Source organism: Enhydra lutris, unplaced genomic scaffold, assembly GCF_002288905.1.
Source record: "Enhydra lutris kenyoni isolate GAN:26980312 unplaced genomic scaffold, ASM228890v2 scaffoldscaffold12, whole genome shotgun sequence".
Taxonomy (NCBI): domain Eukaryota; kingdom Metazoa; phylum Chordata; class Mammalia; order Carnivora; family Mustelidae; genus Enhydra; species Enhydra lutris.
Window position 1 is genome coordinate 49073211 of NW_019154096.1, and position 18195 is coordinate 49091405.

At 43.1% G+C, this 18195-nt stretch overlaps 1 protein-coding gene across 1 annotated transcript in view; it reads left to right on the forward strand.

The window, feature by feature from the left end:
- The first annotated feature begins 893 nt into the window (after positions 1 to 893).
- The window catches only part of LOC111145199 (DNA nucleotidylexotransferase), a 30625-nt gene continuing 13323 nt past the window's right edge, over positions 894 to 18195 (forward strand). Inside the window, exons 1-6 of the mRNA XM_022499926.1 lie at positions 894 to 1108; positions 11958 to 12129; positions 13068 to 13196; positions 14441 to 14611; positions 15571 to 15642; positions 17291 to 17414. Of these exons, the coding sequence (XP_022355634.1) occupies positions 894 to 1108; positions 11958 to 12129; positions 13068 to 13196; positions 14441 to 14611; positions 15571 to 15642; positions 17291 to 17414 (883 nt within the window). The remainder of the gene's footprint in view (positions 1109 to 11957; positions 12130 to 13067; positions 13197 to 14440; positions 14612 to 15570; positions 15643 to 17290; positions 17415 to 18195) is intronic.

The window sequence follows — 18195 nt, forward strand, 5'->3', positions numbered from 1 at the left end:
TGAAAATGTCTTTTTATGGCAGTAATTCTTATCTGAAGATCATCCCATTCCATCCCAAAAGATCAATATTAGAGTTACATAATGGACTATTCTCCAGGCAACCTTAGTTTACTGAGAAAACTGAAATATGTAACATTTGGAGTCTGAAGACCTGAGTTTAAGACCTGGTTCTGCCTCTTACTCTGTGATCCTGAGTAAGCTGACTGAGCCTTGGTTTCCTCACTTACAAAATGCACCAACATAGCTAAAATGTCCATAATGAGCTACTGTGGAGCAATTAGAGGTAACAGATTAGAACACAGAATAATGTGGAGGGATCTGATCCACTTTTTTGAGTGAAAAAGTGATCAGCAGAATGAGAAATTTAACAGTGCCACTTACGTAAAATCAAAACAACTATACAAAACATATAACACCCATGGAAACTATAGAAATCCAATGTATTATAATGACTGCCTAAGAGAATGCAAGCAAGTTGGAAGAGAATATAAGCAAGAATGCAAAAAAGAATAAAAAATAAAGACAAGAGGGGCCTAAATGAATGACTGAATGAATGAATGACTAATAAATGGATAGATAGATACTAACATGGGAGTAAAGATGCTTCCCTACCTTCCTCATGAGGTTATTCTGAGGATCTGGTAAGATAATGCACAGGAAAGCAAAGTTAATTTACTGTTTCCATTATGATTTCCACATTGAACAAATGAGCTAGACAGAGATAAACATTCTTCATTGCTCTTCAGCAGGAAGCTGTCAGCAGGGCGGAGCCCAGGAAACCTTGCCCTGAATGAGAATCTTCTAGTACAATGACATCAGAACTCTTCATGAAGGAGGGCAGGCTCTCCCTCACTTCTGGAGACACTGCTTGATGGCACAGACAGAAGCCTCAGATGCCTCTTCCCACGAATCCTTTGCAAATGGTCCACTTGGGCCCTCGGAAGAAGAGGTCCAGGCAAATGGGTGCCTCGATGGTCTGTCCTTCTCATGATGTCAAATTTCAGGATTTGGTCCTCTATATTTTGGAGAAGAAAATGGGAACCACCCGTAGAGCCTTCCTCATGGAGCTGGCACGAAGGAAAGGATTCAGGGTTGAAGATGAGCTCAGGTAGGACATCACTGATTTCACTTTGTGAATAAGCAGGGCTTTTGTGAACAGCTTCTTTGGAACCCAAGGAAATTATGTTTTCTTCCACATACAGGAAAGGTGATACTCCCACTGGGAAAATGGGTTTGAAATCAAAGAACACATTTGAGCCAACTAATTAAGGGCAATAAGATGAGTGGGGACTGATACAATTATACTAAAACTAGTTGGCACCAAATATAGGGTTTGGGGAGTTTTTGTTTGTTTGGTTGTTTTGTTTTGCCTTTCACCATTATGAGATGAGTTTTCCAGGGATGATGACAGAAACTTAATTAGAAAATTTAATGCTGAAACCACTCAATTTTGTTCCTGACTAAACTGGACAAAATCCCACTGAGTTCAATAAAAAAATTTCAGCTACTCTGAGGCAGAAAGAATGGTTTGGGTTCTTGGCAATTAAACTAAATCCCTGGCTATGCTGAGGTGACCAGTGTCTGTGATGGGCTAGGATGAGAGACTGTTGCTGGCTCCCCACAGGCACCCAAATGTGGCCTTGATCATGCTTTTCCAATGAGCTGTCCCAGTGGGGTTCGCAGAGTGAGGAGCACTGGTTAAAGATTCAAGGATAGCTCTGTCCAGGACAGTCAGGGTGCTGAGAGTGACGAGGTCAGAGCACAGACAAAAGGGCAACTGAAGCCACCTCTTGGCCCCCCTAGACTCAATCACGCACAACCCCATTCATCCCAGCAATTAGTCTTATTGTTTTTCTAACTGTTAAATTAGCTCTTCACAGAACAGCCAGGGGCTTGCAACAGATAAAGGATAATCAAAGCAACTGGCTGGCTTTGATTGTCCAAGGAATGGACTGACCACAACTTTCTCAGGAAAAACTGTGAGAATTCTATGTGAAAATAATTTTTTTTATTTTAAAAATAGTCTTTGATATTCAAAAATAAAATTGACAAGCATTTCCTGCTGAAGAAATGCCAACTTCAAATTGCTAGAGAAACGTGTCAAAAGTCAATAATAAGATATGAATGATTTGCAAAATATTCATAATTCATATGAAGATTCAAGATCACAGTAACATTTTATTTATTTATTTATTTTACTAAAATGCCCTAATCAGAAATTCCCGGGTCTCCCATGGTCTCTCCCTCCATCTGAACTTTCTTGGTGTGTTCTCCTTTCCCCACCTCTGCCTCTTGTTTTTGTTTTAACCCCTATCTCATTTGGGATGTTAAGCCCCAAATCATAACATCCCTCCCGTGGAATTGTAGATTTCACCTAACTGTTAAGTCTACCTAATCTTACAATTTACATAAAATGTTGGAATTGGGGAAGAAGAGATGATGTAGGTAAAGAGGCTCAAACCCAGAATTCTAAAAAAGGAAATTTAAAAAGAAGAAATGAAAGCCTCAGCAAATATGGAACTGTTTTTTGTGGTAAAGAAATCTGACAAGGGCCAGACAGGAAAGCAACAGCCAGATGGTCAAGGTACCACTTACATAGAAAGCTCTCAGTTGAAAAGCTCTCGTCCACACCTCCAGCAAGGGCTGACTAGTCACAGGCGCAGTTACGAGTATAGACATGGTGGCTGAGGCAGGTCCTTGGAGAGACACAGGAGGCAAGTTTCTTCTTTTGGCCACAGAGCCAGAGAGGCAGCTCTGTGCATCCAATGCCCGCTGCCAAGGACCAAGCCCAGGGCTCAGGCTACAGAGGAAAGTGGTGCATGGTGAGCAAACGGCTCCCATGTGTATGATGGTGGCAAAGCTCCCAGGCTGACAGCCCAGAAGACACATTAAATACAAATGTGTGTGATGGCTCAAAAAGAAACCACAGGAAGTAGAAGTCCCAGCTCTCAAACGGAATTTCTGTGCACAAATACAGAGTCTTTCATTGGAAAGGGCAATAGAAATTGTGGTAGGGAAAAGTCTTGAGATAAGAAGTCTAGAGATCTCCAATTCTGGCTCTGACCCTTCCCGGCCATGAAGTGTGGAGCCAGACCCTCTCCCCACTCTATGAACTTAGCTTCCTGAAAAATAGTTTGTTCTATCTGAGATAATCACCAAATGTGATGATGGACATCAGTGTGCTCTGGTAAGTTAAAAAACAGTTACACAGATATAAAGTGTGATTGTCCTATTGTTAATAAGCTGGATCCACTGACCCTTACAGCAAAACCCTAATGAGAGGATTCTGTCTCCACAATATGGACTGGGTCAAATGATAAAAACAAACATAACAAAGACAGGAAGGAAACCTATCAAAACAATTTAAGTGGTTATTTTTGTAAGGAAGGGGTTATTAGGAAGGGATTATGGTTGCTTTTATTCTCTGTGTTTTCCAATTTTTTTTATAATAAGTATATATTTTAAATAAAAATGAAGAAAGTTGATATCTAAAAGAAAGGATACTTCTCAATAACAAAGACTATCCCTTCCTTTTCTAGTATATAAGATTCAAAAAAAGAGGAGCTAAAAACATATATATGCTCTGAAAAGAGGTAGCAATCTCCATAATTTCTAGTACATTCTTGGCTGCCAGGAGGATTACATATGAGGAAAAATCTGATGCCTACTTTAGCTGGATCTGAACCCATAGCTTAGAAATGGCATATCTGGGGCGCCTGGGTGGCTCAGTGGGTTAAGCCGCTGCCTTCGGCTCGGGTCATGATCTCAGAGTCCTGGGATCGAGCCCCGCATCGGGCTCTCTGCTCTCTCGGGGAGCCTGCTTCCTCCTCTCTCTCTGCCTGCCTCTCTGCCTGCTTGTGATCTCTCTGTCAAATAAATAAATAAAATCTTTAAAAAAAAAAAAAAAAAAAAAAAAAAGAAATGGCATATCTGAACCCACTGACCTATCTGGAGCTATTTCATTCTCCAGCATATGTGCCCTGTATCCTTATATTTGGAATTGGTTTCACTTATATTATATGTTATATTAATGTTATATCTCATTAATGGGTCAATGGCCCATAGGAAGTTGGGTCTTAAAATAGAAATCGGGGAGATGTCAAGTGATTTGGGGCATTTTGCACATTCATGAAAATGGTAATGAATTTTATTCCATGACTAACATTCTAAATTTTAGAGCAACTTCATAATCCTCAAATTATCTAGGTCAAGCCAGAGGAGGATGAGAATCTAGTGCCTGTCATGTTCTTATTTCATTCCTGGTTTCAGTACTTTGAGCTATTTTAAAACTCTGTCATCAACCCTCCTCTATGAACACAATAGTGAAATCCACTATGTCTTGACCTAAACCGCTGATGTCAAAGAAGAAAGAGCTGTGGCTAGAAAGGGTCGCACCCAGGGTGCCTCTCCTCAGCAGCCTAACACTCGCTCGGTTCCACTGCTGGAGCAGTAGAAACCCAGTGGATGATACTTTTGTCCTGCTCAGACCTCCTTAATTCACCCACAAGGATATCTTTGGAACATATTGTCTGACGTAAGATGTAACCCAACCTTGAATCCCTTCTCCCTACACTTCACTGCGTCCAAGACCTAAGACCCCTGGAAACCCTCCCAGAGGACAGAACTTCCTTCCCAGTACCTGGATGTAATCCATGGTACAGGGCTGGCCACAGCTCTGCCACTACTAACCTCATCCAATTCCTCCTCACTGGCTCCACAAGGGCAAGGGCATCATGGGGGCCATCCTGTAGAGCTCACCCTCAGAACTTTGACATTTTTCTTATACAGAGTAGCTTCAGGAAATATTTGCTCAAAGAATGATTTATCTGGTGAATACAAAACCAGCCAAGGGAACTTGTGATTACCAAGATTAATTTTTGTAATTAAAATTTTTTTCTATGATGCAACAGTATTACTTTTGTAATCAGCAAAATAATAAAGACTTTATAAATTCGAGAACATGCATTGTAAGTTCTAGTCCTTCTCTGGTCTAAATTACTCCACATTTCAAAATCTGTGGACTCTCAGTTAATGTTCATAATCTCATTCAAGGTGGAACCAAAAAAAATCAAGGCAAGACCCTTCGTTTTTAGGTATGTCAGAGCTGGAAATAGAAACCTACCTACTGGTGGTAGTTTAAGTGTGAGATAAAACCAAATAAAACTCTATTTTTCTATGTCAGGGACTCTGAAACAGATCAGTTGCTAAGGGAGGCAGGAGGGTTTTAAAATAGTAAACAGCTCAGTTTAACTGTAAATTATTATTTAAAATTATCATTTACAGGATAAGCCCTACATCAGATGGGAAGAATTGGGGATGACCTCTCTAGAGGGAAAAAAAACCATTTTAAAGACAAAGATAAAAGCAGGTGACCATCCAGGAAGGCTGGGGAAGTCAGATAGAGGGTCAGTCTGTCTCCAGACAAAGAAAGGTGGCTCTCTCTTTCTTCATGAAGAATTTTTCTAATTGTACTGTGAGGAAGGACCAAATAGGAAAAGAAAGACAGGAACAGTGAAGATACAGTTATCAGGAAAAAAAAAAAGGCAGAACCAAAATGGGTGAATTAATTCTATTAACTCAGGGCTTTCTGGACATCTGAATGCCACAGTCACGATTCTTATACTATCTTTTACCGCATGTGTTATTATATACTTACTGTGTCTCCTTCAATTGTCTCTAAGATGAATTGTTAAAAATAATTTAACCTTGTCTAAGGAATCATATAAAAACCATGAAACCCATAAAAACCATGGGTCTGATATGCATAATTTTAACATGTAGGTATAAATACATATGCCTTTTTAGTGTTCTGCTATGTACCTGCTAAAGCTATCTCACATACCTACAGAGGAATGAGTACCATGTTGGAAACATGGCTGCCATTGAGCCCTAGGTGCAGTGTGGGGGCAGTTCAAGACTTTTCTCCACAGCAGCACTTCTCAAAGTATACTTCTTGGGCTGCGGGGTAGTTTGGAAATACAGTTGCTCCCAAGAAGAGGCAAGGACTAGTCTCTGTTCCCTTGCATTTGGGAGGGCTTGTGACTACTTCAACCAATAGAGTGACACTATGTGACTTTTGATGCTGGGTCATAAGGGGCCCTGGGGCTTCTGCTGGATCACTTCCCTGGATCTCACAGCCTTGCATAAGATTGAGTCCCTGAGAGGCCACATGAAGGCGTTTAGGTTGACAGATGCAGGAACCCAGCCTCCCTGCCATCCTCACCAATGTGCAGGCACGCGCTGAGCCATATGGCGGGTCATACCTCCCTGGGCACCATACCCAACAGCTGCCTGAATTTTTGACCCACAGAATTGTGAGGTATAATAAAATTGTTGCTCTTTTTAAGCCATTTTGGGAGAGCTGGTTATGCACCAATGAATAACTAGAACTGACTACATGAGAATTACCAAGGGAGCATATATTCCTAGGCTCTAGGTAAGACTTACTGAATTTGAATCTGTTAATAGGGCCCAGGCATCTGAATTTTAACCCAGCTTCCTGGGTGTCTCTGGTAGACACTAGAGTTTATTTCCCTTAGAGTTATTGATTAATTCATTTATTCATTCATTCCATCAATGGTCTATCTATTCACTGTTGCTCTGAATCTGGCCACATGCTGGGCACCAGGTATAATTATCATCTAGACAATAACTAAGCAGATGATAACATTGTCCCTGCCCTCAGGGACACCAAGGGCCAAGCCAAGCACATTTCAGTTGAGCACTAGTTGAAAGAGAAGACTGAGAATCTTTTTCACTATGAGAAGCTGAGGGACAAATCCTAGTTCAGAATTGTTATAATTGATTCAAGCCCTCTTAAACCTAATCCAAGACATCAGTAATTGGCGCTGGCTCAGAAACTAGGTGCACTTGGGGCACCTGGGTGGCTCAGTCAGATAAATGTCTACCTTTAGCTCAGGCCATGATCCCAGGGTCCTAGGATCAGAGTCCAGGGATCAAGCCCCAAGTTGGGCTCTCTGCTCAGTGGGGAGTCTGCTTCTCCCTCTGATCTTCTCCCCTCTCCTGCTCTCTCTTTCTCACTCTCTCTCTCAAATAAATAAATAAAATCTTTAAAAAAGAAAGAAAGAAACAAACAAACAAACAAACAAACTAGGTGCACTTAAAGAAATCCACTGACATTTCAGGAACAGTCATCTCCACAGCACCCTGGGGTCTTTGGGAGAAGTTTGGGGCTACTGCCTGGGGCTTCTGTCCTCTTTTAGTATAAGGAAAGAACTGAGGACTCCAGGGCCAAGGCAGGTACCACCTCAGCCCCAGACCCAGATTTCGCCCTTAAAAATGACAATCATGTGTATTTTTCCCCCTAAGTAGAAAGTGATGATAGGTGGTTCATGACAGAAAGTGGGAAAATATAGGAAAAAAAAAAAAAAAAACTAAACAACACCTCACTTAGGGGTCTAACCACAGTCTAGTAGAACGTTAAGAGCTTGAGTCATGCACAGCTGGGTTTGAATCCTGGCTTAACAGAGCCTCCACAAGCCTTGGTTTTCCTCATCTGAAATGATATTGCTCACCTCTTAAGACTTGCGAAGACTGAGTAAGAATAAATGTGTGTGTGTGTGTGTGTGTGTGTGTTTTCCTAACAGTCTGGAGTACTGTGGAATATTCTTCTCTGGTCTTTTCTTCCGGGTACACCTGTATGTTATATTGTTGGTGGATCCTTATATAGCATCCCCACACATCCCCAGGCATTCTGGCTGCTCTGCTAGAGGCAGGGATGGGTCTAGAGACATCCCCAGCAAAGATAGAGCAGTGGTGGAGGTAAGAGTGGATGGCGAGGGGCCTGAACTTGGAAGATGACCCCCAGGGCTCCCCCTCAGCACTTTTGCCTTTCTGTGAGGTTTAGGTAAAATTCACCTAAAATTCAGAGCTCAGAGAACCTGACAGTCTCCGTGTGGCTTCTCCATCTTGGTGTGTAGCTGTGGCAACTATTCTTTCAGATTTCCTGGGACAGCTGTCCATGTCCTGCAGTCTCACTGAAGTCCACATGCATTTGGATATAAAATACCAACCACAAATTCCATGTGGCAGCAGCAGGGACAGTATGGCCAACAGGAAGTGTTACTGGTCCTCTGTTTCTGAGTTTTGGAGGGAATCGGGGTTTTTGATGATGATGATGCCCTTCCAGATGTTCTTCCTTCTGCGGAAAGGAGCAGCACTCTCCACCGCTGTGGAAGAAGCACAAAGTCACAGGGGGCAGCTCAGTGTAGCCCCACACACAGGCTGTGGATTAGCACAGAATGGGGACTGAACCCCTGCTCCAGCAATTATCAGCTGGGTGAACTTTTAATGTCTCCAAGGTCTCTTTTCTCATAGTGTTACTGACCGTTAGATGAGGGAATGCATGAGATACGCCTGCCATAGGGTCTGGCACATAGTGATATTCCCATATTATTAATATTTCCAACACTGGCATGCTCAGAGCAGAGAGAAAATTAACTCTAGCAGCAAAGAGACGAAGAGCCACCACAACACGACACTAAGAAATTGTCGGCAGAACACATGGGAGGCAGTGGCTCTCCTTAGTGCTGTTGCTAAGGGCTCAGAACTGAAAGTGAGCAAAGGCACAGAGACTGTGCATGGCCTGCAAAGGGCGCAGGATGAGCCTGGGGCAGGAAGGCTAGATGCAGCTGGCCCCCGGGAGCCCAACTCAGGCAACTCAAGAAGACAGGGGATGGAGACTGGCTAGAGCAGATTATTCTCCAGACCATGTTTCTTAAGTTACTTGTGGTAAAGGACCAGTTTTCAAAAACTTCATTACAAATCAATGCTTTCATCAAAAAACCACCTACAAGAAGCTACTACGATTGTGCTAAATTACAATGAAACTTTCTAAATGCTGACTTTCAATTTCTGTATTTACTGTGTGGGAAGCAGGCACAAGCAGTGCCGAACTCTGGGTAACCCTGTGTGGATGGTGAAAGAGGTCCTGTTTGATTTTGTGTGTGTGCTCTATTATTGCCCCCGTTGTTGCTATTTGGTTTTGTCTGCTAATTGCTTACCAAGATGGGGTTGGAAGTTCAATCAGTCTTCTTCCATAGGGTGTATGGCTGGTTTATTTGGAAATGTGCTTAAATGAATGCTGTGAAAAATTATGTGGTCCTCATCCAATAGTGTGAGCTCAGACATTGCCACACTGCCCCAGGGATAGCCACAGTGGGGGTGGGGATAGCAGGAGAGTGGATGGGAAGGGGCTTAAATTTGGAAGCTGAGCCCCAGAGCTCCCCCTCTGCACATCCTTCTACCCTGAAGTTAAGATAGAACCTTAATACTAATTATAATACAAATACTATAATTAACGATAATATAATAATAAAGTTTCCTTCCAAAGGTCAGAAGTCTAGATGGAATCACACTTCCTGTGTAGCTCTATTAACCCGTCTGTTGTCTTCTTAAAGTCTGCACATAAAGAACTTTTCAAGAAGCTTATTAAGAGTCACTTTTGGAATGATGAGGACCTAGAACAGGGATGCAGTGAGCTGTCTCCCCCAACTCTTGACAGATGTGGTTTCACCATGAAGAACTTCTGCTTTGGCCCCTGTGCCTCCTGCCATCCAGATGGCTCCGCTCCGGTCTCCAAGCCCCAGCTCTCTCCCAGGCCAGCCTCACATCCGCACTGACAACTGGACATTTTTACTAGGACCTCTGGCCGCCCTTCACATGCAGCATGCCTGAAACAAATTTCATTTCCACTCCCCACCCGAACAGACTTCTTAAATCCCTATTTCTACCAAAAGCACTTTTACTGTACTGTGACAGACAGAGGAAAGTAGTATTTTCTCTCTGCTTCAGCTGTTAGAGGAGAACTAATGCCAGACGCCCCTCCTATGTCTCCTCTGCCTTCCTTCCTGGTGCTACAGGAGCCAGACTGGGTTAGAATCATCTCACATGTGGTCATGATTTCATTCTTCTCCTTCTCCTTCTTTTTTTTTTTTTTTTTTTTTTTTACAATTTTATTTATTTATTTGACAGAGAGGGCACAAGCAGGCAGAGTAGCAGGCAGAGGGAGAAGGAGAAGCAGGATCCACGCTGAGCAAGAAGCCCAACATGGGGCTCAACCCCAGGACCCTAGCATCGTGACCTGAGCCAAAGGCAGTTGCTTAACCAAGCCACCCAGGCGCCCCTCATGATTTCATTCTAAGCAGCTCCCAACCCTTCCCACCCATCACTCTCCCCTCCAAATTACTGTGTGGACCAGATTAGCCTTATTTTTCTTTTTTTTTTTTTTAAGATTTTTTTAAAAATTTATTTATTTGACAGGGAGAGAAACACAAGCAGGGGGAGTTGGAGAGGGAGAAGCAGGCTTCCCGCTGAGTGGAGAGCCCAATGTGGGGCTCAAGCCTAGGACTCTGGGATCATGACCCAAGCGGAAGGCAGATGCTTAACGACTAAGCCACCCAGGTGCCCCCAGATTAGCCTTTTAAAATGACATACTGAGGCTATGCATAATCTGCTCACGAAATCCTTCACTGGTTCCACAACCCCAGAAAATGATATGCAACCTCCTCAACCAGGCTTCTAAGACCTTCTAGAACATGGTTGTCCTAACTGACTCAGCCCTGTCTACAACTACTTCCCAACATAAACTCTTCACTCTGGTTCAGCCCATTCTCTTACTTTCCTTCTGGTCTCTGAATCTTTTCTTCCAGGAGGGCCTGAAGTTCTGCCTTCCAGGCCCCAATTCCTCCCCATCCATCCAGACTGGACACAAACCCCTCCTTCCACAAAGCCATCCTGCCTCTCCCAGCTCACATCAGCTCTTCTCCTTCTCTGCATACCACTTGCAGATGTTGTCCAAGCCTCGTGTCTTGTTATATTATTAACTGTCTGCGTCACATAAGATACTAATATCCAGAAACTTCCCTTTTTTTTTTGGTATCCAACTTCCTACCACACCATCACAAGGAACCTAGGGCTGTGAATATAACAGTGAACCAAAAAACACCCAATGAATCCAAGAGTCAATCCAAAAAAGGAGAAAGAGAAAGAGGAAGTCATAGAAGAGAAGTGGGCAAGAGAAAAGAATTCTGTTTTTCTCTTGGATGCCTAGATATGCATCTTACTATCTCCCAGATTCATAGATGATTTGAATGGAAAAAGCCTTAAAAAAACATTGGATCCAATGATACAATGCTGACTGTGAGGACTTGTTGAAAACCAGAAATAATATACTTGACCCAGAAAGAGACAATCAAAAAGGATCAATACCATTTACTAGCTGTGTGACCTTCAGAGTGTCACGTAAACTCTGTTGTTTAGTTTCCCCATTTTTGAAGTGTGAATAATGTTAACACTTCCTTGAGGAGCTTTGGGAGTATTAAATGAGATGATAGATGAAAGATACCAGGATCGTGCTGAAACATGGTACAGGCTCAGTGGTTACTGGGGGAAAGTTTCCCACCTATCCTCCACCACTAGCCCATACTTTGACAAACATGGAAAGCAGTATTTCCTCAAAGCTGGTCACCATCTATTAATGTGTTGTGAGATCAATTTAATCAATTTACAAACATATCTACATGTATCTCTTTCTATTTTAAGTCATGATATAAAATGTATTTCTCACTGTGGGTCAGAGTCAGTCAGTTGGAAAGGCATCAGGCTGAAGCCCTCTACAAATAAAAATGAAATGGCCCACCAAAGCCACACGAAGAGTGCTTTTTTACTAACAATTTCTTATCTTCCAACTTCTCTGGACTTTGGTTTTCCAAAGACCACAATCTTGTTAATGTTTTCTTAATGTAACATAGACCACTGTGGCTTCACTAATTAATACAGAATCCCTTCCACGAAGGCCTTAAATTCTCTGTGCCTATGGTCAGGTCTAGTATGCATTTTTCTTCATTAGACAGAATGTTCCAAACACCCTGAGGTAAGAGGAGCACTCCTCACTTGAAATTCCCTTTAGCCCCTTAATGCTGCCTTGCCTTCTGCAGTGATTCCATCACCCACATTGTGGCAGAAAACAACTCGGGCTCAGAGGTCCTGGAGTGGCTGCAGGGACAGAATCATAAAGCCAGCTCACAGCTAGAACTCCTTGACGTCTCCTGGCTGATAGAATCCATGGCAGCAGGAACACCAGTGGAGACGACAGGGAAACACCAGCTTGTAAGTGTTATGGTTGTGATTTTCTTTGCCCTTCACTTGAGGATTAGGAACACGGGCTGTAGGAATCAACAGACCTGGGTTAGATCCAGGTTTTCTGCTTACTCCCTGTGTGACCACGGGAAAGTGACTCAGCTATTCTGAGCTTCCTTTTCCTCCTCTAGAATATAAGATAGCAATAAGACCTGCCTGGCAAGATGGTTATGAGAACTAGAGTCACATAAGGCAAAGCACTTACCACAGAGCCTGATCTGTGGTAGGGGCGCCTGGGTTGCTCAGTGGGTTAAAGCCTCTGCCTTCTGCCCAGGTCGTGATCCCAGAGTTCTGGGATCGAGCCCCGCACTGGGCTCTCTGCTCTGCGGAGATCCTGCTTCCTCCTCTCTCTCTGCCTGCATCTCTGCCTACTTGTCATCTCTGTCAAATTAAAAAAAAAAAAAAAAAGAAAGAAAGAAATACAGCACCCAATAAATGGTAGCTAGTTTTATGAATAAGACTATACACAAATATTTCAAAATGTGGAAGCCTTGATGTTCTGGTAGCCAGAAGAGCAGAGGGCACCTGTTTTTTTTTTTTTTTTTCTTACTATGATCATTCATAAGGAAAAAAATAAGGAAAGTTGGATCCTTAATTCCAAGTCCTTCACTATTCATGTTAGAACTGTCTGGAAGGTTCAGACCATGACTATTTAAGTTCATGGAAAAGGAAAATGGTACTTAATTGATTGTTCTTTTTCATGTTTATTTTTCTGATGCAAAAATATTACATGTTAACAATAGCAAATCTGAATATTAGAGATGTGCATCCCATAAACTTTGACTCTCCAGTAATTTTATCATCTCTCCAGAGACAATTGCCTTCTAACTGCTGCCAACTTTTTTCATAATATCTATTATTATTACTACCAATTGTTATTAAAAATGGACATTTATGCATTTGTTTAGGTGAAAAGAGACTATTCAGCTAGTCCCAACCCAGAGCTCCAGAAGACTCCACCACTTGTTATAAAAAAGATCTCTCAATACGCATGTCAGAGAAGAACCACTTTAAACAACTGTAACCAAATCTTCACGGTAAGGGGCTTTACAACATCCAGGGCAAATGAAGGGCATGCAGCTTCTTTCCACAGACTTACAAATCCAATAATGAAATCTGAAAAATCTAGGATTGTTTTCCCCACACTCACTAACCCCCTTTGCCTGATCTCTGACTCCTCTTTTTGTCAAAAATGGATCTACTTCTGTCCTAGAAATGGACAAATACATTTGGAAATATATGTATATTTTTTAGAGATGGTTTTAAATTACTATTTATTGAGAATTGACACTTTGGGGCACAAGAGTTGTCAAAGGCAAGTATTTGGAAAACCTGAATACTGTAATTAGTCTAAAACATAGTTAGAGCAAGTTCCAAAGAAACAACAATAATGCATAAACAGCCCTTCCTGGACAGCCAAACACAGAGACAGCAGATCTGGATTCTCACCTTTCTGATCTTGGGCAAGTCACTTCTCTTTGAGCCATATCCATTCAACTATAAATCAGCTAGATTGTCTCTACAGCCCCACCCAGCCCTGAAGTATGGCAATTGTGTTTCAAATGACCCTAACACGCCCACAGCTGTTTGTCTCCCAACCTAGAGAAATTAGTCAAGCTGTTAAAACATGCAGTTAGTCTATCAAATACAAAATTCTCATGTCTAGACTTCTGGCCCCACCTGTACAAGGAAGACCAAGGAACGGCAGTACTGGGCGTGAGAGCAGGATGGCACACAGCTACAGCTACTGAAATGCAAATGCGCCCTACTATAGACAACCTGCCCTGGGTCTGTGGCACTCTGATCACACCCCTTCGTTCATTCGATATGTCCATGGTAGGTGAGGACTGTGTTTTACATACAAGCTAAGAGATGAAAGTGCCCAGTGATCAAGGCAGAATCCTGGCCACAGGCTGGTGGGGAAGTCTCCAGGGAAAGAGGGCAGCATCTTGCTGAGTAAGGACTAGTAGGATGCAGTGAGCATGAGATTGGGCTTTGCTTAAATCACTCCTGAATACCTAATTACCTAAAGGCAGTGAACTCAAAGTTTCCTTAGGAAGTGCTCTGTGAGCTTTTTTTTTTTTTTTTTTTTTTTTGAGCTGTCTTTTCAATTCAACTCCTTTCATTAAATGGTAGGGGTGCAAAGATATGGGAGAGCCAATCTCACCCTCCAGGAGTTATTTCGACACTCAAGAAGAGCAAGAGGCATTTGCAGGTGACTGCTAGGTAGTTCAGGGGCCGGGAACAACTGGTGGTTTGCTTACCTGGTTTTATTCTTCAGGATGCCTTTGAGGTACTGGCTGAAAACTATGAGTTCAGAGAAAATGAAGTCTTCTGCCTGGCATTTATGAGAGCAGCTTCCGTACTTAAATCCCTGCCATTCACCATCATCAGTATGAAGGACACAGAAGGAATTCCCTGCCTGGAGGACAAAGTGAAGTGCATCATAGAGGTAAGGGTGAAATGTGATTTGTCCTATTTTCTAGGGAAGAGGGGTAAGTAAATGCAGTTAATAGATTTTCCTGTCAACTATGTAGATGTGGAATGGATGGATGGATAGATGGATAGAAAGACAGACAGAGAGAGAGATGGATAGATAGACTCCCTACTCCAGTATTCTCATGTAGCTGGGGCGACATGGGGTAAAGCTAGTGGAAACAGAACTCTCCCATACTATCACTGATCACAGTAAAAGACTCAAGTGTCTGAAGCGCTCGACAGCAGGGGATGGTCCGTCTTCAAACACAGGCTGTGGGAAGGACCTCAGTTCCTCTTACGGGATGCTGCCCTCCAGAATGGTGGTGGGAGTGACCAGGCAGTTTACCTGATTCAGCATCTCTCCCTGTGTGTTCCAACAAGAGAGCCAGGAATGGGGGATTATTTATGTAATAATAATGTTTAAGGATTCGCTAGCCAAAGGTGGCCATCCACGAGTAAGTTTCAATAAAGTTAAGTGCAAGGTAAAATATTCAAGGAAAATCATCTCAATTCTGTTTAGAGCTAGACGTCCTGAGAGCTTGAACTTGGATTGGTTTTTCAATGGTTCCAAAATTAACCTGCTCAGGTGAGAAGTCCTTTTGTCTCAGCTAGTTCATAGCCATTGAAGAGAAAATTATCACAGACATTTGGGCATACTATTGGTGAACATTTTGGTTTGGTTTCTGTGGAGTTGGACTCAGACCCTTCTGTGCCTTCATCCCTGATAACTATAAAGGAGTACTCGGAATGAGCTGAGATTTCTAAACTTACGGGAAGTCTCTTATTTTGTCTAGATTGGCTAGGGAAACATTCTGAGGGAACAGGGATACATTTCCTGAACAATCAAGCTACTAGATCTGGGAAATTGAGAGCCCTAGACTCTCTGATTTTTCATCATCACTACTGTAAAATATTTTTCAACCATCCATGCAGGAAATTATTGAAGATGGAGAAAGTTCTGAAGTTAAAGCTGTGTTAAATGATGAACGATATCAGTCCTTCAAAGTAAGTAATTTTAGATGTATTTATTGAAAATGTTTTTTCAGGGCACCTGGGTGGCTCAGTGGGTTAAAGCCTCTGCCTTTGGCTGGGGTCATGATCTCAGGATCCTGGGATCCAGCCCCATGTTGGGCTCTCTGCTCAGCTGGGAGCCTGCTTCCTCCTCTCTCTCTGCCTGCCTCTCTGCCTACTTGTGATCTCTGTCAAATAAATAAATAAAATCTTAAAAAAAAAAAAAGAAGAAGAAGAAGAAAATCTTTTTTCAGTTAATCCTATTACTTATTCTAAGTGGTTGTATCAGCTTGGGTTACCATGACAAAACGCCACAGGCTGGGTGGATTAAACAACAAATATTACTTTTCTTAGAGTCTGGAGCCTGGATGAGAGCGAATGCCAGCATGGTCAGGTTCGGGTTAGGGCTCTCTTCCTGGCTTGCAGATGGCCACCTTCTCAACGTGCCCTCACAAGACACACATGGAGAGGAAGTCCCCTGGGGCCTCTTTTTTGGGGGAAAAAAAAAAAAAAGATTACTTATTCATTTATTTGAGAGAGAGAGAGACACAGCGATAGAGGGAACACAAGCAGGGGGAGTGGGAGAGAGAGAAGCAGGCTTCCTGCTGAGCAGGGAGCCCGATGTGGGCCTTGATCCCAGGACCAAGGGATCATGATCATGACCTGAGCTGAAGGCAGACACTTAGCTACTAAGCCACCCAAGCACACTTATGGGGCCTCTTCTTATTAAGACACTAGTCCCCTCATGAGGGCCCTACTGTCATGACCTCATCTAAACCTAATAACCTCCCTAAGGCCTCATCTCCAAATACCACCACCAGGGCATTAGGGCTTCAACTAATGGATGGAAGGGGACACAATCAGTCCAAATTGTGGTCTAGGAAGCAGATGCCCAGATAAATACGGGTGTATGAGCTTACTGCTATGCTGAGGTACAAATTATCTTCTAGCATCTGTCACTCATGGGTACAAATATCATGGGGACACTGGGACTATGGGACAAAACAAACCTGCTGGTAAAGAGCAAACCTGTGTCAGAAGCTCCTCACTGCATCCTGCTCTCCCTTGAAGCAGGGCCTATTACCCCCCTGTGTGCCCCATCCTGGAGTTGCAGGTGACAGAGATTTCTGCCCAGCCCTTCGGTTTTGGGGTGAGGCACAGGCCTAAAGGTGCTTGTGGGCAGGAGCCAAAGCTTAGAGTACAGGCAGCTTGGATTCAAGTTTGGGCTATCAGCTGGGCGATGGTCAGGAATGCATACAACCTACATGAGCATCCTTCTTAAAATATGCAAAGCATGAGTGAGTGTAAGGGACCCTGGGCCAAGAGGAGTGCCTGACAGAGGAAGCTGCTGTCACTCATGGACTGCACAGGCAAGTGACCATCAGAGTACACAGAAGCCTGGGCAGGTGCCAGGCCCCGCCTCCTCACTTCTGTTCCCTTTCATAACATGTGTCAGGAGAGGACCCTCCTGAAACTTAAAGCTCTGTCCAAAGTTACCATCACCCACCTGCTTGTCATATTCAGGAGAAACTGGGTCAGAAATTTCCTTATGTGCTTTCCTAATCCCTTGACCTTGAAAAGTGTTGCTTCATTGTCATAGTGATCATTTCAGAAACTAAAGGCATGCCTTTCCCTGTTTCAGCTCTTTACTTCTGTGTTTGGAGTGGGACTGAGGACTTCCGAGAAATGGTTCAGAATGGGTTACAGAACTCTGAATAAAATAAAGCTGGACAAAACACTGAAATTCACGCCAATGCAGAAAGCAGGTAAACTGTCCTGTCTACAGATCTCCTGCTGTGGTCAGGGGCTCATCAGGTGGTGATAGAGCTAAGTCAGCTGAACTTCAACTCCAACCTTGGGAACCTGGGTCACTTGTTTGCTCTCTTTTTTTTGTACTTGGTTAAAAGCACAAGCTTTTGGAATCAGACAGACCTGGATCCAAATCCTGGCTCTAACACTGGGTGGCTGCATGATCTTGAGCAAGCTTGTTCAAGTTTCTAAGCCTAAGCTACCGTGTCTATAAAAGGGGGGTAACATTGCTAGTTAATGGGGAATAAATCAGATCATGCTGGCAAAGCCCTTAGCACCAATCCTGGCACAGTGCATAGACTCTCCGCAAGAGAGCCCCTGTCATTCCTGCATCCAGGCATCACACCGGGTTGCCCTGTTGATCTGGTTCATACTGAACTGGCTCTAGACGTTTGGTCCTGGCTGTCTCCCTTGGGGAAAAGGTGTGGGAGCGGAGTCAAGGGCAGAAAATGGATGTAAAGATTGAGGAGTAAAAAATATTTGAGCAGACCAAGAGTCATTGCTGGCACAAATGTGGATCTGCTTTAGAAACCACAAGACACCAGTAAATAGAAGGGAAAGTGTGCAAATCTAGACAGATGGTTGATCTAACCGCTCAGGACCCACCAGCTTGAGAAGACAAGACTATGGTGAGACAGCTGAAGGCTGGCAGGACTTCCTACAGGTTGAAGGTGGTGGCTTGGGTGTTTCCATTTACAGAGGGCTGTGGTACACTTTTTTTAATGAAGAAATGCAAAT